General features: G+C 37.1%; 1 protein-coding gene and 1 pseudogene across 1 annotated transcript; one reads left to right on the top strand and one right to left on the bottom strand.

Annotated features, from left to right (window-relative positions):
• Positions 1 to 422: 422 nt before the first annotated feature.
• Positions 423 to 1,455, top strand: LOC113304079 (annotated as a pseudogene).
• A 789-nt stretch (positions 1,456 to 2,244) lies between these two features.
• On the bottom strand, positions 2,245 to 5,903 carry LOC113305282. Its single transcript, XM_026554354.1, has 4 exons — positions 4,811 to 5,903; positions 4,274 to 4,675; positions 4,139 to 4,192; positions 2,245 to 3,719 (listed from the first exon to the last, which is right to left on the bottom strand). The coding sequence occupies exons 1-4, from the start codon at positions 5,901 to 5,903 to the stop codon at positions 2,245 to 2,247; spliced, it is 3,024 nt and encodes a 1,007-aa protein (XP_026410139.1).
• Positions 5,904 to 18,887: the final 12,984 nt, after the last annotated feature.

The raw sequence follows: 18,887 nt of genomic DNA, 5'->3' as shown, positions 1-18,887 counted from the left end.
GTTAACGGGTTTACCCGCGGGTTTACGAGCCGGGACGGATTAACCCGTTTTCTCACAAGCCGATATTTCTCCAACCCGTGCCCGGCTTGTTTAGGAACCAGACGGGCCGGGTGCGGGTTTTCATGGGCCAAGCCGGGTCAACTTGCGGGTTTTCGGCTGGTTTGCCAGCTCTAATTTTAGAAATACAATTGAAAATCCGTTTTAACGGATTTTTAGAAGTTAACGTCTCACGTACGGAGGAATGGTCGCATAAGTATGCACCCCGTCCCCATCTTAGGCAAATCCTAAAATATGACCGTTAGCAGATTCAGAGAGATGACTTCAAATACCTGGTATCTTCCTCCATTTTCGTTCAACAAAGCTATCTAATTTTCTAATCTCTCCACAAATCTCAAGTGCACATATATTCTTTCCCACCATCTTTTTCTTCTTCTTTTACAGCTTACTTTCTGATTCAGTATTTTCTTTCTAATGGCTGAAGTAAAGGATACACATGTTGTTGTTGAAATCCCAGTAGACGAAGAAGGTGAAAATCTGCAACTGGTTTCATCAATAACAACACAATGTCAGTGATTCAACAACACCCATTGATGGAAATCTCTCAAAGCCCAGGCCATCTTTTACTCTTAAAACTTTGGCAAAGAGAAGAGGATATGTTTGGGCGTAGAATCAGTACGAAAGAAACTAGAATGGATAACCTTAAATCAGAAATCTTTCAATTATGTTGTTGTTTTTACTTTTCTATTGGTTTTTTTCTTACACTTGTTTACACATCTTCTATCAATTGTTCTTCTCATGATCATCATTATTGTAAGAAATGGTGGTTACCTTCATTTGTATCTTTATTTACTTCCATGGTTATTATTTGTTTAGTACAAATGAAACTTTACAGGTACTGGAAAGTGTCAAGAGAATTACAGAGGCAAAGATCTGATAATAGAACACTTACTAGATGTATTCAAGAATTAAGGATGAAAGGAGCTAGTTTTGATCTATCAAAAGATCCTCATCATCAAAATGCTGCTAAAAGGATGAAAAGCTCAAGTGTTGAAATCAAATGGAGACCCATTTCTTGGTTTTCTCAGTATTTTGTTACAATCTGTCTTGTTTGTGTTTCAGGTCTCATCTACCCTGTTAGCAGATTCATCCTCTGTGTTTGATGACAATTCCTCTGCAATTTTCTAATAAGGTATTGATAATCTAATCCATTTCCACATTGATTTAAAGATGCTTTTGAATTTATGTTTAACCCAAATCCAACACCTGATTTTAAGAATTTTGAGCCTTGATTTTACTTTCCATTTCTACAGGGTCAAATTGGTCAATAGTAATGGTGTTGTGAAAAGAAGTTGAAGGTTAATGAGATGGTGTTGTGAAAAGAAGTTGAAGGGTCAAATTGGTCAAATCCTTTCCCCTCGCATTCTTAGACATCTGTGTTTTGAGTGTAAATTTTACATTTGGGATCAATTTTGTTAGAAAGGGGGTTAAGCCTGGTCTGCTTTATCTCTGTGGCTTTTTAGAACCATTGCTTACAAGCTTCACAATTTAGCCTTCTTTTTTTTTTCTGATTGAATGAGAAGATATACTAGCCTTAATTTTACATTTGCTTAGATTAACGTCTCCAATCCACTTGTGGTGCCAAAAAGAAACTAAGGTACCAGAATGTAGGTCACTGTTCTCTGCAATAGTCACCTACAAGGTGACTGTTCTCTACCTTAGCCTTCTTTGTCCAATTTGCTGAAACAAGGTGACTGTTCTCTGCAATAGTGCGCCAGCAAGAGACTACATGAGCAGTCTTTACAATATCAGGTAACCAATACGAAGAATTAGATCCATGTTTCTCCTTTATGACTCTATCCCACAAGTGATTCTTTTCAACACAATTTGCTCAACATTGCTTGATTCATAGCTTTAAGATTGAGCACTCCTAATCAATACGACAAAAAAGCGCCTACCAGTCTGTACCCCAGACAACCCGATTAGGTATTACCATGAGGCATTTTTTCAAATGGAGGAATGAAATCAAACATCAACAGGACCAAGATAACAATTTGAAAATCACTATTAGTGAAACCGTAAATTTACAAACTACTTCTATGTTCCCAGATAACTTCTTTCTTTAAGGGGAGTTTGTCATAATTTACTAGATAGTATCAATTGTGTCAGACCATTTTTGTGCCGGGATAGACATAATCACATAAATCCTACTGTAAGAAAAGAAAGACAAAAAAAATCAGTAGTATTTCAAAAACCTCCTGGTGCAACACAGAGAGAAGATTGCAGTTGCAACAAATGATGGTAACAATCAGCAGAAGTAGGGCGTAGTTCAGGGTTTTGATCCAAACATCTATTCTGCAACTCCCTCAACAACAATGGAACACCTAACCCACTTGTCTTAACCAACATTCCAACACCCCAAACATCAACTTTCACTCCATGCAAACCTCTGCCCATCTCTGGTGCATGTCTTGCTCCTACCATTACTCCTCCACTTGGATATATTTGTGGTGCACCAACAGCTTCTTCAAACCCTGACACAAACCATTCATTCTCCCTATCTGATCTTTTCATCACTTTTTCCCAACTTAAATCTCTATGCATGAATGATAAATCGTGTAACGCTACTAAAGCTTTTGTTACAAACTTCAGTGATTCAACAAGTTGTTCTATGTTTATGGGTTTTGATTTGCATCCTCTTGGTTTATATGTTATCGCCAAATCTTTCTCTGACGACATAAAAATGTATTCTGCGTGTGGGATTCTTCGGTTGAGGAAGTCGTAGATTTCTTTGACTGCAGTGAACTTTCTTCGACTTGAAAACGAACGTTTGACAGTGTTGGGTGTCATTTCAATCAAGTTCCCTCCTCCTATATCTTTCTGTTCGAAGTCGCTGTAAGGTAAACCTCTGCTGATGTTGTCGCTGTTGAAGCAACGTTCCGCTAATAATGTAAGTAAGCCAGCAATTCTCCAACACGGGATTAGTGATTTTAGTCTATCAGCTGGTGTTGAGAGATCTACTGAGTAGAGATCTGTTCGGATAACACGGTCTTGTGATCGACTTAATGCACAAAAGGTTATTGAATATCCAATTGCATAATATCCTAATATGTATGGAAGGTCTGTATAAGTCCATAGTATTTTCTCTATTATTGAAGAAGATGGATCCAAGTTACCTTCACGAAGTTTATCGATTTCTTCTCCTCTCCATAGACAAAAATTTCGAGTAAAACCTGTTACATTTGGCCACTGATCCTGCAAACATTCATTCGATGAGGAAGAACTAAAGCATGGTTTCCGAACAACAACCATTTCTTGGGAGCAGAATTTTGAGACAACTCGATTAATGCAATCGTCCCATAAAGATATAAACGAGTCTCTACTTGTTGCAGTAGAAACGCTTATACTTAGGTTTGATCGGACTATCGGGCTCAGAATATCGAAAGTAATAGCTCTACAATCTAGCGGTTCTGCTGTTGTTGTGAAGAATAACTCCTTGCCTTGAGGTAAGTCTCGGTATACATCTTTACGCAAAGGAAAACGTAATTCCTCCGATGGTGGTTCTTGTAAATGCCATGAGAGTTCAAATAAACTCGGTAGAGATGTTGGTGGAACCTTTAAACAGCCGATGTAGTACTCACTTGGATCCTGGTATTCCCATGGCGGAATTGCTGTGAAATAGTTGACAAATTTAAATGTCAGGCACTTGAGAATAACTTTTGCTGATAACAAATTTCACAACATGTAATTCATGATAACTTCCGAAACTAAAAGACCCATCAACAAGCACACAGTAACCATTTGAAACAACTATAATTCTTCAACAGCTGGAGATGGTAGTGACAAACGAGTTTATAACCAGTGGTGGACGGACATAAGTTTATAGCAGTATCAAGTATGCATGTAAAAGTTTACTTGCAAGAATTCTAATGTTTGTCAGTGTCCAGGAGATTTGAACTAGATATATCAATTGGTGCACACATTGAAAGAAACTAAACTCTGGGTTTGATCTTTGATTATTAATTGCAATGCATAAAGCCTGAACCTATATCTAGTAACAAGACATGAAGTCTAGGACTCATATATATGAAGGTGTAATTAACCATAAAATCATAAGTAGACAGTTCAACAACACACTTACATCTGATATTATTGGATTTTTCAGTCACTCCAAGCTGAAATCTATCAGACAGACCTAAAAGTCATGACAATATAAGAACAAATTCCAAAAAGATAAAAATGAAGGATATGAATTAAGACAATTTAAAAAGCTTACCAGAAGAAGGATTAGAGGAAGAATTACTTCTTCTACCAAAGACTTTGACTTGTTGACCACAAATAAATCTATCAATTGAGAAACCTTTTAGAGGTCCTTCTTGATAAGCTTCCATGGTGCAACCAGCCATAGTCTCATCAAAAAATGTTAGTTCATTTGCATTCAAGAAACCTAATCCTTGTAGTTTAACTCTTCCAGCAGTTACTCCTCCCCCTCTTTGTTGCTGCTGATGATGATGATCTCCTTCTTGTTCTTCTGCCCATAAATTTACTGATTCTTCCCATGTCATTCTTATTCTTCCAATTCGCCGAAACTCTCTAGACGTCGAAGTCGACGATGATGGACCTCCATAGGTAATCACTTCATTGCCTCTACTCTCCATGCCTTGTTTGTTTAGTCTCCCTGAAATTTCAGCACAAATAGTCCCATCCAACTTATAAAAACTAAAAAATATATAAAAATCAAAACATTTATCAAACTGAACTCTAGCAATTATGCATGTGAATAGTAATGTTTCCATAAACATAAACATGTTACCTGCAGAATCTTCTTCTTTGAATGAATGAGGTAATGGTGGCTGAGGCAATGAAGGAAATCCTGCTGTTGTTTCAGGAAGAGATGCTGCTGGATCATTAATATTAGAAACTAATAATGATCTGTTTTGATGAGGAGATGAAGTAGTAGAAGAAGTAATTCTAACCCTAATCCCCATAAACTGAGAAAGTTCATAAAAAACATCTTCATCGAACGAAGCAGGTAATTTATGAAGCTTTCTTTCATAAGGTGATAATCTGAAATAACTCTTAGTATTTCCAACATTAATTTCTTTTTCATTACTAGTTTTTTCCCATTCATATACTTTTCTGAACTCACCTAACATATTATCCCATTTAGTACCTGAGGTTTTTGCATCTCTATTGACACCATTTCTGTTTAAAAACTCAGCTACTTCTCTATCTTTTTCTGATCTGGTTTTACCTCTACCAGTGGTGGTGGTATTAGAAGAAGTAGAGATAGAAACAATGTCATCTTGATTACTATCATTATCTTGATATTGAGCTCTCCAAGCTTTAGCTAGCCAAAGCATTTCATTAGGTTTCCAAACTGGACTCACAAACTTTCCTTTTCTAATTTGAAATGGTTTGTTTGTTTCCTGAGATGGAGATATTGGAGATGAAGTTGCTGTTGTTGGTGGTGTAGATGAAGTACTAGTTTGTGTAGTATGTGGTGTACTTGTTGGTACCTCAACAGCTAGGGTTTTTTGATGATCATTTGGGCTTGGTGATGAAAACATTTTTGGATGGTGTTGTTGCTGTTGTTGTCTTTGTTGATGTGGTGATGGTATGATTTTCTTCCACTGACCAGCTCCAAACTTGGGTCTTTTTGGATTTACTGTTTCATCTTGATGGTGCTCAAATTGTGATGATGTTGTTGATGAACCACTTCCTCCTCCAACTACTAAAACATTAGGAGGAGGAGCAATATAAAGAGATTCTGTTGATATCAATGAAGATGTGTTCACAACAATAGAGTGTTGTTGTTGTTGTGGAAGTACTTCATTTGATGATTCTTCAACCAAATCATCTTGAATCTTGGTTATGACTCCCTCTTCTCTAATTTTATCACCCATATTATTTCACTCAAAACCCAAAAGAAGATTTTTGACAGAAAATAGAGAAGTAAAGCACTCACAATTAAAAGAAAGAAGAGCAGTCCATGGTTGTGGATTAAAAGGTAAAGTAGTATTTGTTGTTGTTTGTTTGAATTGATAGGAAGAAGAAGAAAAGTACAACAATGAGAAAAAGGAGAAGGTAGAGGAAAGAAATGCAATATCATCATGATTAGGGTTCAGCCTTGAGCTACACACTAGTTAGTAGAAGTAATGATTGTACTGAATACTGAGAAATTCGGCTCCAAAATTTATCAATCTCTGATTATCACTTTCTACTTTGAAGGGGTTTATTAGTATAGTGGTAGCCAAGAAAAAAAACCAAAAAGAAGAAAAAGTAGTCTTATGTATGTATTGGATCCATCAATACAGAACACAACTCATATATCTAGAGAGAGCTAGAGATAATGACAGATGATAGATTAGGATCTAGATTAGTCTGTGGAGGTCTTCAATGAAAAATTCAGTCGGCTTCACAATGTCTTTGTTTGTTAGGGCAGAGACAAAAGAAGCAGTGGTACAGAGGTTAGAGAACCAACCAAATATAAAAAGTATGCAGCACCCGCCCGCCAACTTTACTGATAATGCACCCACGCTCCTAGTTAGCAATTCGGGATTCGGCAAACGTACGGAACGGCAAACGTACGAGTATTATACGGTTTTGTAAAATCCAGATTCGGTCCAAAATTCGGTCAACGGGACGTGATTCGTCAGTAATTCGGAACGGCATACGTACGTGTATAATTCGATTTATAAATGTGAGTTCGGGTCTGAAAATTCGGTATCTATATATAACAAATAATTTGTATTTATAAGGTCATAGACCAATTTTTATGCATATGTGTGAGTTATTTAAAGAAAAAATAAACTTAATATGATGATATTAATAATATATACAACATTAGTTATCCAAAAGGACGTCGTATGGTGGTTTAGATGCTTGGTTAGTGAGTTTGAGATCTCTCTCACCTTCACCTTCAAATCTCTTCAGTCGTTTTTGTTTCATAAAAATTACAACACTTTTAATATCCGGTCGTGTATGTTCGGGAGGCAGTAAAGCCCAAAAAGTGGAGTCTTTGAAAAGTAAAAGCTAAAGAATTTATGGCGAATTAAGAGGACGTATCATTCGGGATACGTAAAATTCGTGAACGGTTCGCGAATAATCCGGGAATGCCACATAATACGCGACTTGGGTTCGGAGTTGCAAACGTACGCGAATAAGACGGTAAAATTCGTGATACGGAAAAATTCGCGAATGATTCGCGAACTTACTAACTAGGCCCACGCTGTCCTTGCTTCAAAATTCAATGCCTGCTGCTGCTGCGTGCAGGCTGCGACCCCATCTTTCACTTTTATCTCACATTTCTCTTTCTAATATCAGAAAACAAAACATAGTATGTTTTTGTGTTTTTATGAGATCTATGTTGCAGTAGTACTTGCTTTAATCAGCATAATGTTGTTGTCTCAAGATCTAGACTGTTTTATTATTTTAGTTGTTGGTGTAATATCAATCTCTTCAAGTCTATAATGTGCCACGTAGTGTTGGATTTATTGCTTTTGTCAATGTTTTTGGCCCCTTTTTAAAGATGCTTTAGGATCTTTGTGATTTTGCTTCCATCTAGGTTTCAGCGAGAAAAAGAAATGAGAGGAAGATTTGGCCTCAGCTGAGCACAGCTTGAATTATTGTTGGGAACTTGGGATGTAGGTAATTTATATAGAAAAAATAATCAATATTTAAAATATTGATTTATGGTTTTTTTTTGAGGATTAAAAATAAGTCAGGGAGTTGAATGTTAATTTGATTTGGATGATATTAAGAGTTGTTCATTATTTTTATTTGTTTTTTTTTGCTGTTTTTTTATTTTTTGTTGTTTTTGTTTTTGTGTGGAGCACTTCTGAAACAATATGTATCGTATCACCATCACCTAAGATAATAATAAATATCATGCTCGTGGAAAAAAAGAAGAAAAAGAAAACATCACCTAAGATAATATATTTATTCAAATTTTAATATTAATTTAAAATTTTATTTTCAACTCCAACCAAAAGTTGACATGGTTTAAGGAAAAATTTATCAACGAGTCTGTTATACATGAGCTTTACTAATAGGGTCTATGCATTCTGTTCTAGTCAATTATTTTTATATTCTCAATATTACAACTCAGAAAGACTATCTCCCGGTAAGAAATTGGTCGGAAGCCTAGCAACAAGCTGAGCTCCTACACCTTTTTGAATAACTACACCTAACCTATGAAAAAGAAATTCTCCGACCCGAACATTGGCATCGTGGCTAGCAATATAGTTGTGCAGGCGTTTCATAAAGTCTATAGTACCTTCACTTAATTCACCTAAGGTGGTAAAAGCAAGTGTCCCAAAACCATAACCATGAGGCGTGCACTTTTCTAAGTATTTAATATTCTTGCGAGTAACAACATTCTTAATGGCAAGGCCTGAGGAAAAAGTACGAACTCCACCACCTGTAAAAGGAGAAACACCATTCACGTCCAAGCACACATCACGTCCATTCTCCCAGTTATGCACAAGTATGTCATCCGGTCTCAAAGCAGTGCCATTATTCGCAAGAAGTCCCAAGTCAACTTCCTTCCTAGCTGGCACGCCCCACAGTAACACATGTCCGCAATAGTATCTCTCACCAAATCATGTATGAATTTAAGCCCAACTTCATTCGCACAATGCAGGGCGTGATCACCAAAAACATCCATATCTCTGTTGCAAAAGGGACAAGCGCCATCTACTTCGAAAAGAGGGATCCCAAGTTTGTATCGGAGAATTGCACTGAACTGCCTAGCTCCAATATGTTGATTAAGCCCATCAATTGGAATCGCCATCAGAAAATCCCAGGCATGTTTTGTTTGGTTGCATTGCCATAGAACCGAATCACGCTCCATCATAACATGACTGGTGGGTATGTTTTCCTTCACTGCATCAAAGTAAATAGTTGCCAAGGAGTTCATGGAATGGGTGGCAAAATTACTTGAGTAAATAGGAGAAACAGCAGCACACAGTAAGTTGAAGGAGTCCAAAGTTCGCTGAAGAGCTGGGCCACTACCACTGACACCAGTATTCCTCAAAATCGTGGACTGCAACTATAGGGTATGTATATAAGAAGCAAGAAAACAATAATGTTTGGTATCCTGCATAGTATACACACCTAGAATGCCACGTTTGAAAGGTAAGGTAGAAAGCCTTTGTTGAAGGAGTACAAAGCCAGGGCCCTCTCTAGTGATGATGTGTCTAAGGAATTGAAACAGACGAGCATCAAATAAATCTTGAGCTTCCTGTAATAAATCAGGTCTAGTTGTTCTCAAAGTGAAATAAAGTCTCGATACACCGGTGCAATTTCGAAACAAAAACAATTCACATTGAGGGTCTTCTAACTTTTACACAGCATCGATGAGAGCCATATAGTCTTATGCACCCTATTAACAACCAAATATTTGTTGAATTGATTTTCAAGACTGATCGGACCACCCAAAAGTTTCACTCCCTTAGTTGGCCTACTGACATTAGTAGGGAAAACACCTGGAACCTGAGCTCTAGTGTCTGGAGAGGGCCAAAACAATTCCGTCTTGGCTGTATTCAAATGCAAGCCCCTTTCAACCCCATAATCTTGAATAATCTTCAAAGCCTTTGCAACCATTAAAGTATCACCAATCAAAGTACCATCATCCAAGTACCAGGCTTGCAGTTCTAACTCACATTGCACGACAATTTTTTGAACCAAGGGGTGAGGGGTAAGAGCAAACAACAAAGGCCCTAAAGGATCACCTTGGTGTACACCCTGAAAAAAGGCGAGAACATGATCCATGTAATATAAACGTGCGGGAGACGCGTAACAGAATCCAACCCATCGAGAAATCTAAGGGCACAATTTACGTACCTCGGAAAGCATGGATGACCGGTCAATGAAATTAAATGCATTCGAGAAATATACCAATAACATGAAGAGATTGTTCGAATCGCCTTTTTCCTCTATCATACGGTTAAAAACATGTAGGATCGCCTCTCCACCACATTTGGCACCTACTCCAAACTGATAATCCCCTAAATAAGCATTGATTTCCTTACCAATGTGCGTTTCGGCGCTTGGAGACAAGTCTTCTCCATATTGTACCCACGGCAATAGGATGCAAGCCCCCATCTGGCTTCATCAAGGGAGTAAGAGGTGCACTTGATACAAAGTCCCCTAAAACAGGTGGACACAAGCCCGAAAGCCAAAGGTTAACTACCTCTGTGATGGCTAAAAGTACCTCTTCCGAAATGGCAGCTGCGGAGCCACTAATGACATCTAAAAGATGTTGCGCCCTGAACCCATCTCTCCCACAGGAAGTTCCCTTAGGGAAGCTCTTAAGTCGACCCAAAACAAGATCGGTAGAAGCTGCCATAGCCTCTTGTAAAATTGGGGTGGACGAAATCTGTGGTGGAGATGCAAACGGATGTTTATTCTGAAGTTCTTTCAAGGTACTTTTGGTGTTAGGTGCAACTCCACTTGAAGTGAGGGTGCGAATTGCCGCAGCATAGAGACCATTCCTGAGTTTGCCTCTGCACAACCGAAGATTAGTGGCCTCTTGACTTTGAGGTTTGGTCTTTTTCTTCTTTTATATTTGAAATAAATGAAGAATAATTTTTGAGTTTAAAACGAAATTTTCACCAAACTTAATTTAAAAGATTTTTCTTTAAAAAAGAAAAATCATAAATTTATCTTTTTTTTTTCCACAGAAAAATAATTCTTCTCCTTATTTTCTCATTGAGATTAATACACTATTGAGAAAACTGATTTGATAGGTTAGGATTCCGCGGGACTTCTCTAGATTCAACACCACTCGATGTATACTCTTAGTCACTTTACAAATTTTTATCACGAATCCTGAGATTTTGGATAGTGGTCTAAATTCATATTACATGATAGATGCGGGTCACATAACAAATTTCGAGTCATTTAACTAACTCGAGTCATGATACAAACAAAAATTAATTTGGGTCACAATGATACGTTTTGGATCATGATACAACTTGGGGAAATTCTGGGTTATAATATAACTCATGTCATTTGGTTAATGTTCCCATTGTGGGTGATAATGCAAATTCTCTTAGTCACAATGATTATGGGTTACACAATAGATTTTAGGTTATTGAGTAGTGTGTTGGCCAAGAAATTAATTTCGGTATATAAGACTTCGTCTGTGCCATCCAACACAATTGATTCACTTTTCTCAGTCATGGACTCCTCGGTCGCGTAAACATCTGAAAGGGTAAAGAGCTCGATGTAAGCAGGTCCAAGATGTATAAGAGAGACAAGAAGATCGAAGCTAAAGCCTACTTTCGCAAGTAAGTTTAGAAGACTTATGTAAGCACATATGGGTCCAAAGTAGTTGAAATCGGTCTTTAAGATGGTTTTGAATGGGTTCTCATAAATATGTATGGATCAAATAACCCAGTCGATAAAGCTGATTTTTGGATTAAATTTAAATTAGACAATGTCTGCAATTACTGGGATCTACCTTGGTGCTTAGGTGGAGATTACAATAATGTGAAAACATATGCCGAGAAGAAAAATTGCATTAAATTGTCCAGAAGTATGAAACAATTCTCTAAATTCATTTTACGATCTTCTAGTTTACCTCTGAAAGGTGCTAGATTCACATGGTCAAATGGTCAATCAAACCATGTCATGTGTAGATTTGACAGATTCCTTATTTCTCACTCTATTGAATCTCACTTCCATTTTGTTCCCTAAAATGCAAAATCCAGACCCACCTCAGATGGCATTCCCCTTCTCTTAGTGTTTAAACTTTGGTAAATTCCTTTCTTAATTTTATTCATATTAGTTCTATAGATATTTATACATGACCGATAACTTGAGACTCAAAACTTTCCTAAGACACGGATTTGAGACTTTCCTTATAAGTCTCAAAATCATGACTTACATGGACAATCCTTTCCTAGTATATGACCACACTTTCCTAAAATATCACTTACCTTATCAGTCTCACATTAATGACTTACATGGACAATACTTTCCATAGACTGACCACTACGGTCTTGGAAAGTATTACACTTTCCTTAATACCCCCCCTCAAGACGGAGCATGCAGGTCACAAATGCCCATCTTGGATAAAAGACCTTGAAACTGAACTTGTCCTAATGATTTGGTGAAGATATCCGCCAACTGCAACCCCGTAGGCGTATAAGAGGGAGAAATAATTTTCTGTACTATCGCATCCCTAATGAGATGACAATCCACTTCTATATGTTTAGTTCTTTCGTGAAAAACGGGATTCTGAGCAATATACAATGCCGACTGACTATCACAAAGAAGACTCATTCCCTGTGTATGACAAACTCCCAAATCACCTAGTAATTGCTTCAACCACTTCAATTCACAAGTAGCTGCAGCCATAGATCTGTATTCTGCTTCAGCTGAACTCCGAGAAACTGTGTACTGCTTTTTGGTCTTCCAAGACACTGGTGAATCTCCAAGAAGCACAAACCATCCTGTCAACGATCGTCTAGTCAAAGGACAGCTTGCCCAATCTGAATCACACCAGCCTTTTAAACTTAGACTACTATCAGAGCGCAACAAAATTCCTTGCCCAGGATTCTTTTTCAAATATCTAACTACCCGAAGTGCAGCTTCCCAATGTTCTTGTCTTGGATGCTTCATAAACTGTGACAAAATATGCACAGAATAAGCTAGATCTGGTCTAGTCATAGCCAGATAAATCAATCTTCCAATCAGTCGTCGATACCTTTCTGCATCAATCAGCAACGGCCCTGTTGCCAAAGCTAGACGATGATTAGTTTCCATTGGAAACTCTGCTGGTTTTGCTCCCAATAACCACGTCTCCATAATAATGTCCAATGCATATTTCCTTTGACAAACATAAATGCCTTGCTTACTGCGAGCTATCTCCAAGCCCAGAAAATATTTTAATTTTCCCAAATCTTTCATCTTGAAACACTGTCCCAAATATGTTTTAAATTTATTTAGCTCCACTATATTATCTCCTGCAACAATCAAATCATCCACATACACCAAAACATTAAGCTGCATCTTTCCTTTGATCATAGTGAAGAGAGAATAGTTTGAATAAGATTGCCGAAAACCATAATTCTTCAAAGCTGTTGATAGTTTTGCGAACCAACAACGTGGAGCCTGTTTCAAACCATACAATGATTTCTTCATTCTACATACCATATTAGGATTACCTCTCGCAAATCCAGGTGGTATTTTCATATACACCTCTTCCTCCAAATCTCCATGTAGAAATGCATTGTGCACATCCATCTGATGTACTTCCCAATTTTTAACAGCTACAACAGCTAGAAAAGTGCGCACTGTTGTCATTTTTGCTACAGGTGCAAAGGTCTCTTTGTAATCTAAGCCTTCCACCTGATGATTTCCAAATATCACCAATCTTGCTTTTAAACGAACCAAATTCCCATTTTCATCATACTTTTCTGTATATATCCATTTACTTCCTAGTGCTCTCTTGCCCTCCGGTAATTCTTACAAAACCCAGGTATCTTGTTCTTCTAGTGCTCGTATTTCTTCCTCCATGGCTTTCCTCCATCCTGGATGTTTCATTGCTTCTTTAAAGTTGCGAGGTGCAGAACTCGCAGTTATAGCTGCAAGAAATTTCTTATACGGTCTAGAAAATTTATCACAACTAACATAATATGTCAAAGGATACGGTGTACCTGAGGAGGATGATTGTGATGAATGAAGATGAGATGGACTGTTTTCTCGAGTGGTGTGCGTCACAAATCCCTTAAGCCTACTCGATGGAATTTTCGTACGCTTTCTTTTACCCATATCACCTTCTACTGCAACATCATTGCCCGGACTCATAATGTCAGATCTCTCTTGAAGTGCTACACGTTCTTCTTCCGTTGCAGTCACATCTTGAACTGCTACACCTTCTCCTTGTGTCACAGTTACGCCCGGTATGCCTACAGCGTCTCCTGCTGTCGCAGTTACGCCTGGTACTGCCACACTTTCTCCTGTTGTCGCTGTTACGTCTTCTTCATCACTCCAGTCAAACGCTGGATTCAGCTGATCAGTCTCAGCTGATACACCAGTCACCTCGGTCTCAAAATCATGACCAGGCTGAACACTCTCGTTGCGAGTCGAAACTGTTGGCTGCTGCAACACAGATGTTTCATTCTTATATGGGAAACTATTCTCACAAAACTGGACGTCTCTTGACACAAGAAATTTTCTTTCATCCAAGTCATATACTTGCCATGCCTTTTTACCAAACGGATATCCAAGAAAAACACACCTCCTTCCTCTACTTGCAAATTTATCACCTTTATTACTTTGATCATGCACATAACACAGACATCCAAACACTTTCAACTGATTATACGGAGGTTGCTTTCCAAACAATATTTCATACGGCGTTTTATTTTCCAGAATAGGTGTAGGAGTACGATTAATCAAATACGCAGCTGTCAATGCGCATTCTCCCCAAAACCGTATTGGCAAGTTGGCTTGAAATCTCAAAGCCCTTGCCACATTCAATATATGTTGATGCTTTCTCTCCACTCTTCCATTTTGTTGCGGAGTGCCTACACGCGATGTTTCAAAAACTATCCCATTAGTCTTAAAATATCCACGTAATGAATTAAACTCGGTACCATTATCACTTCTAACAACTTTGATATCTTTATCAAATTGTCATTTCACAAGAGCAATGAAATCAAGAAACGTTCGTTCAACTGCCGTTTTATTTGGAAGTAAATGAATCCACACACCTCTTGAAAAATCATCTACTATTGTTAAAAAATATTGTGCTCCACAAGACGATGTAGCCCTATAAGGACCCCAGAAATCTATATGAATCAACTCAAAAATACAACTGGATTTACTTAGACTACTAGTAAAGCTACTCCTATGTTGTTTCTCTCTTGGGCAAATATCACAAACTTCATTATGCTTCTTCAATCTACTCACACCCGGCAACCTTTGCAATACTTTTTCTGATGGATGTCCCATTCGTCGATGCCACAGCTCGTATGATTCTCCACTGACTGCCATAACTTCAACTCGAGGCACACCACAGAAAATATACAGTCCACCTTGTCGTTCACCCATTCCAATCACCTTCCTCGTCAACCGGTCATGTATAAGACATAAACTGTTAGTACATTGTACCGTACACATTAATTCATCAATAAGTTGTGTGACTGAAATTAGGTTACAAGTTATTTGAGGCACATAAAGCACATTATTAAGTCTCAAACCGCCCTGCAGAATAATAGTCCCTATTTTCTCAGATTGTGCATATTTTCCATCTGGGAGTCCAACAGTACACTCCACAATATCTTTCACATCAATCATGTCATTTCTTCTACACGTGACATGATTTGTAGCTCCCGTGTCAATAATCCAATTCGGTTTAGTTTGCTTACCTTGAAGTTGGGACGTATTTTTCTTTGCATTCAAAAACTCAAGCACCTGTCTGAGTTGTGTTGCGGTTACTCCCATCAAATCTGAGCCGTCTGAGGAATATGGACCATTTGACTGCTTTGTCTCTGATATATTTAGATTATGTGCTCGAACCTGATTGCACGTTCCTTGTCCTCTACCACCTCTTCCATTCGCAAATCCTAGGTGATATACTGGATTCTTCTTTTGCGTATCATAATCTATATTCTTGTCTTTGCTTGATTCTCCATCTCCACCCATTCTCAACGATTTTTTTTTTTTTTTCAGTTTTCAACCGGCTCGTGATGCCATGTTAAAACTTTGGTAAATTCCTTTCTTAATTTTATTCATAGTAGTTCTATAGATATTTATACATGACCGATAACTTGAGACTCAAAACTTTCCTAAGACACGGATTTGAGACTTTCCTTATAAGTCTCAAAATCATGACTTACATGGACAATCCTTTCCTAGTATATGACCACACTTTCCTAAAATATCACTTACCTTATCAGTCTCACATTAATGACTTACATGGACAATACTTTCCATAGACTGACCACTACGGTCTTGGAAAGTATTACACTTTCCTTAATACTTAGATATTTTTGATCTATCCTAGAGTCCTAGCCCCTTTATGTTTGAAATAATGTGGTTTCTGGGGAATGATATTCTACAATTTTAGAAGAATAGTGGCAGTCATTTTGTTTTGCATGTACACTAAGTACAATCTTATGGTTGAAACTCAAGGGTTTGAAATAGAAAATGAAGGTATGGAATAAGCATGTTTTTGATCATGTTAATACTAAACTCAATCTTATGTTCTCAGATATTCAAGATATTGATTGTTTTGCTGAAGATAATATTCTAATTGAAGAGAAAATTCAAGAAAATATCAAAATAAACCTGAGTTTGAAAGAGTAACTTAAGATAATATTGGTAAATGCTGCTTGGAGGATTAAATCAAACACTAAATGGCTACGAGAGAGAGACATAAATATTTTGTTTTAAAGGAGATATAATAGAATTATGCAGTTGTATATTGGTTATGAGTTGGTAGATGATAGACGCAAGTTACAAGATCACATTGTCGGTTTCTACAATGAGTTATTTGCTGAGGATGAAGTCATCACACCTGATTTGGACGACATTATTTTTGATAGTATCAATGAAGTTGAATCCACTATTTTAGAGGCCAATTTCATAGAAGAAGAAGTTTAGCATGTTATATAAGAACTAAGTAATGACAAGGCTCCTGCTTCCTGGACCTGATGGGTATCCGACAATGTTTTTTTTTCTTCGAAATGTTGGAAGTTCATAAAATAAGATGCAGTGAGTACTATTGAAGAATTTTATTCTTCTGGTTGTATTGATAATAGACACAATTCCAATTTTATCACTCTTATCCCAAAAAGGATCGTATTGAAAATATAAGAGATTATAGACCTATTTGCCTCCTAACTAGAGTATACAAAATCATTGCAAAGTTCTAGCTTCAAGAATGAAACTGGTGATATTTACTATATCACCAATTCAAAATGCTTATATTGAAGGCAGGCAGATTGCTGATGGCATTCTAATCACCAATGATCTTGTAGATTCAAGAATCATATCACGTAAACCTGGAATCATTTGCAAGATTTATCTTGAAAAAGCTTTTGATATGGTATTATCTTGAATCCGTGAAGATTAAAATGGGTTTCAGTTAAAAAATGTGTAAGTGGTTGAGGTTTTGTTACTCTACTTCTTCCTTCTCAGTTCTCGTCAATGGTTTCCCATTTGGTTTCTTTTAAAAGTAGTAGAGGTATCATGCAAGGTTGTCCAATCTAACCATTACTCTTCAACATTTCTATGAAGGGTTTTCCAGGTATTTTGATAGACCAATTCAACTTAACTTGTTCTTCCGCTTTTCTGTTTCAACTATAAGTGTTGTAGTAAATCATCTATATTATGCAGATGATACTATCTTCTTTCTTGATGATAAAAATGAGGAACTTCTTAATTTATTCTCGGCACTACATTAATTTGAATACATATCTGGTTTGAAATTGAACACCTCTAAAAACAAACTTGTAGCTATAAGTGATATCCCTAATCTGAATATGTGGGCAGATAAATTTGGTTGCGCAACAAATATGCTTCCTTTCAAGTATTTAGGGATGCCTCTTGATGCTAAATCAAATTCCAAGTCTATATATGAAATCCAATTATTGAGAATTTTGATTTTAGGCTATCTACCTAGAGACAATGAACATTAACAGAAGTTGGGAAGTTAGCTTTGCTGAAATCATTTTAGCTTCAATGTCACTCTATCACTTCCATTTATTTAAGGCACCAATTAATGTCTATCATTAAGCAAAGAGGACGATGAGGGCCGTATTTCCTTTGGGAACATAATGTTGGTTCTAAAATTTCACATCTAATTAATTGGAAGATGATCGTGGCTTCTAAAAAAAAGAGGAGGACTTGAAGTTTTAAATATTTCCATCATGAATGTGTGTATGCTGGCTAAATGGTGCTGGAGATTTGGAATTGAAAAAACTCAATTATGGCGCCTAATCATTGCAGATAAACATGGTGATACTCAGTCGTATTGGGTACCTGGGAATATCGACGCCTTTGGTATATCTTGCTGGAAAAGTTTTGCAGACACCAGCTCACCGATCAGTTTTAACTCAACCCTAAATATTCATTCCAGAAAGCGAATCTCTTTCTGGTTTGATTGTTGGGTAGGTAATGTCAATATTTTCAAGCTGGTAAGAAACAAATACTGAAAAATTGTAGACATAATCTCTGATAACGAAATTTGGAAATTTAAATATTAAGCGTCTTCTCAATGATGTTGAAGCTGATCTTCTAATTGAATTGGTTGTGGTTATTTGTTCCTCCCCACCTACTGTTAATGATATGATAGACAATAGAAGATGGTCTGATAACTCTGGTATTTTTTTACTGAAGTCTTTTTACTCTAAGTTAATTGCTGGATAATTTTCCAAGTTCTTTCATCTGTAAATCAGCTATTCCCCCTAAGATCACCTTTGTAATGTGGTTTTTAATTCACAACAAGCTTACTACGATTGATATTATTTATCAGAAAGGGATACATATATATAACTCTTGTGTTCTCTGTGGGAATGGTGAAGAATCTCAGGATCATCTTTTCTTGCATTGCAAGATTGCTCGTAAGGTCTAGTACATGTTGAATCCTAATACTAATTGGTCGTGGGTATTTCTAAAGTTGTTTAAAGATTTGGAAATTTGTTGGTTTTACTCTTAGTTATTTTCTCATGGAAGGGTCATATGAGATTTGATTCCGGATGCTATAATCTGTACATTATTGAAAGAACGGAACTGTTGAACTTTTGAGAAGAACTATGAGTTTAAGGTTGATATTGACTTGGCCGACGAAGCGAAATCCTTAGTTCTGTCATAGACTGTTGCCAAAGGGTCTAGAGTTCATCTTAATTTTGCAAACTCTGTTTCAAATTGAG

This window comes from Papaver somniferum, chromosome 8, assembly GCF_003573695.1.
Source record: "Papaver somniferum cultivar HN1 chromosome 8, ASM357369v1, whole genome shotgun sequence".
Taxonomy (NCBI): Eukaryota; Viridiplantae; Streptophyta; class Magnoliopsida; order Ranunculales; family Papaveraceae; genus Papaver; species Papaver somniferum.
Note: the sequence above shows the minus strand (reverse complement) of the source record. Positions and strands in the feature narration are given on the sequence as shown.

Excerpts from the sequence above, each read along its gene's own strand:
- LOC113305282 (XM_026554354.1), bottom strand. The coding sequence starts at position 5,903 with ATGGGTGATAAAATTAGAGAAGAGGGAGTCATAACCAAGATTCAAGAT. Across the intron at positions 4,676-4,810 it reads CAAAGAAGAAGATTCTGCAG|GGAGACTAAACAAACAAGGC; the intron begins GTAACATGTTTA and ends CTGAAATTTCAG. Across the intron at positions 3,720-4,138 it reads AAAATCCAATAATATCAGAT|CAAAAGTTATTCTCAAGTGC; the intron begins GTAAGTGTGTTG and ends ATTTGTTATCAG.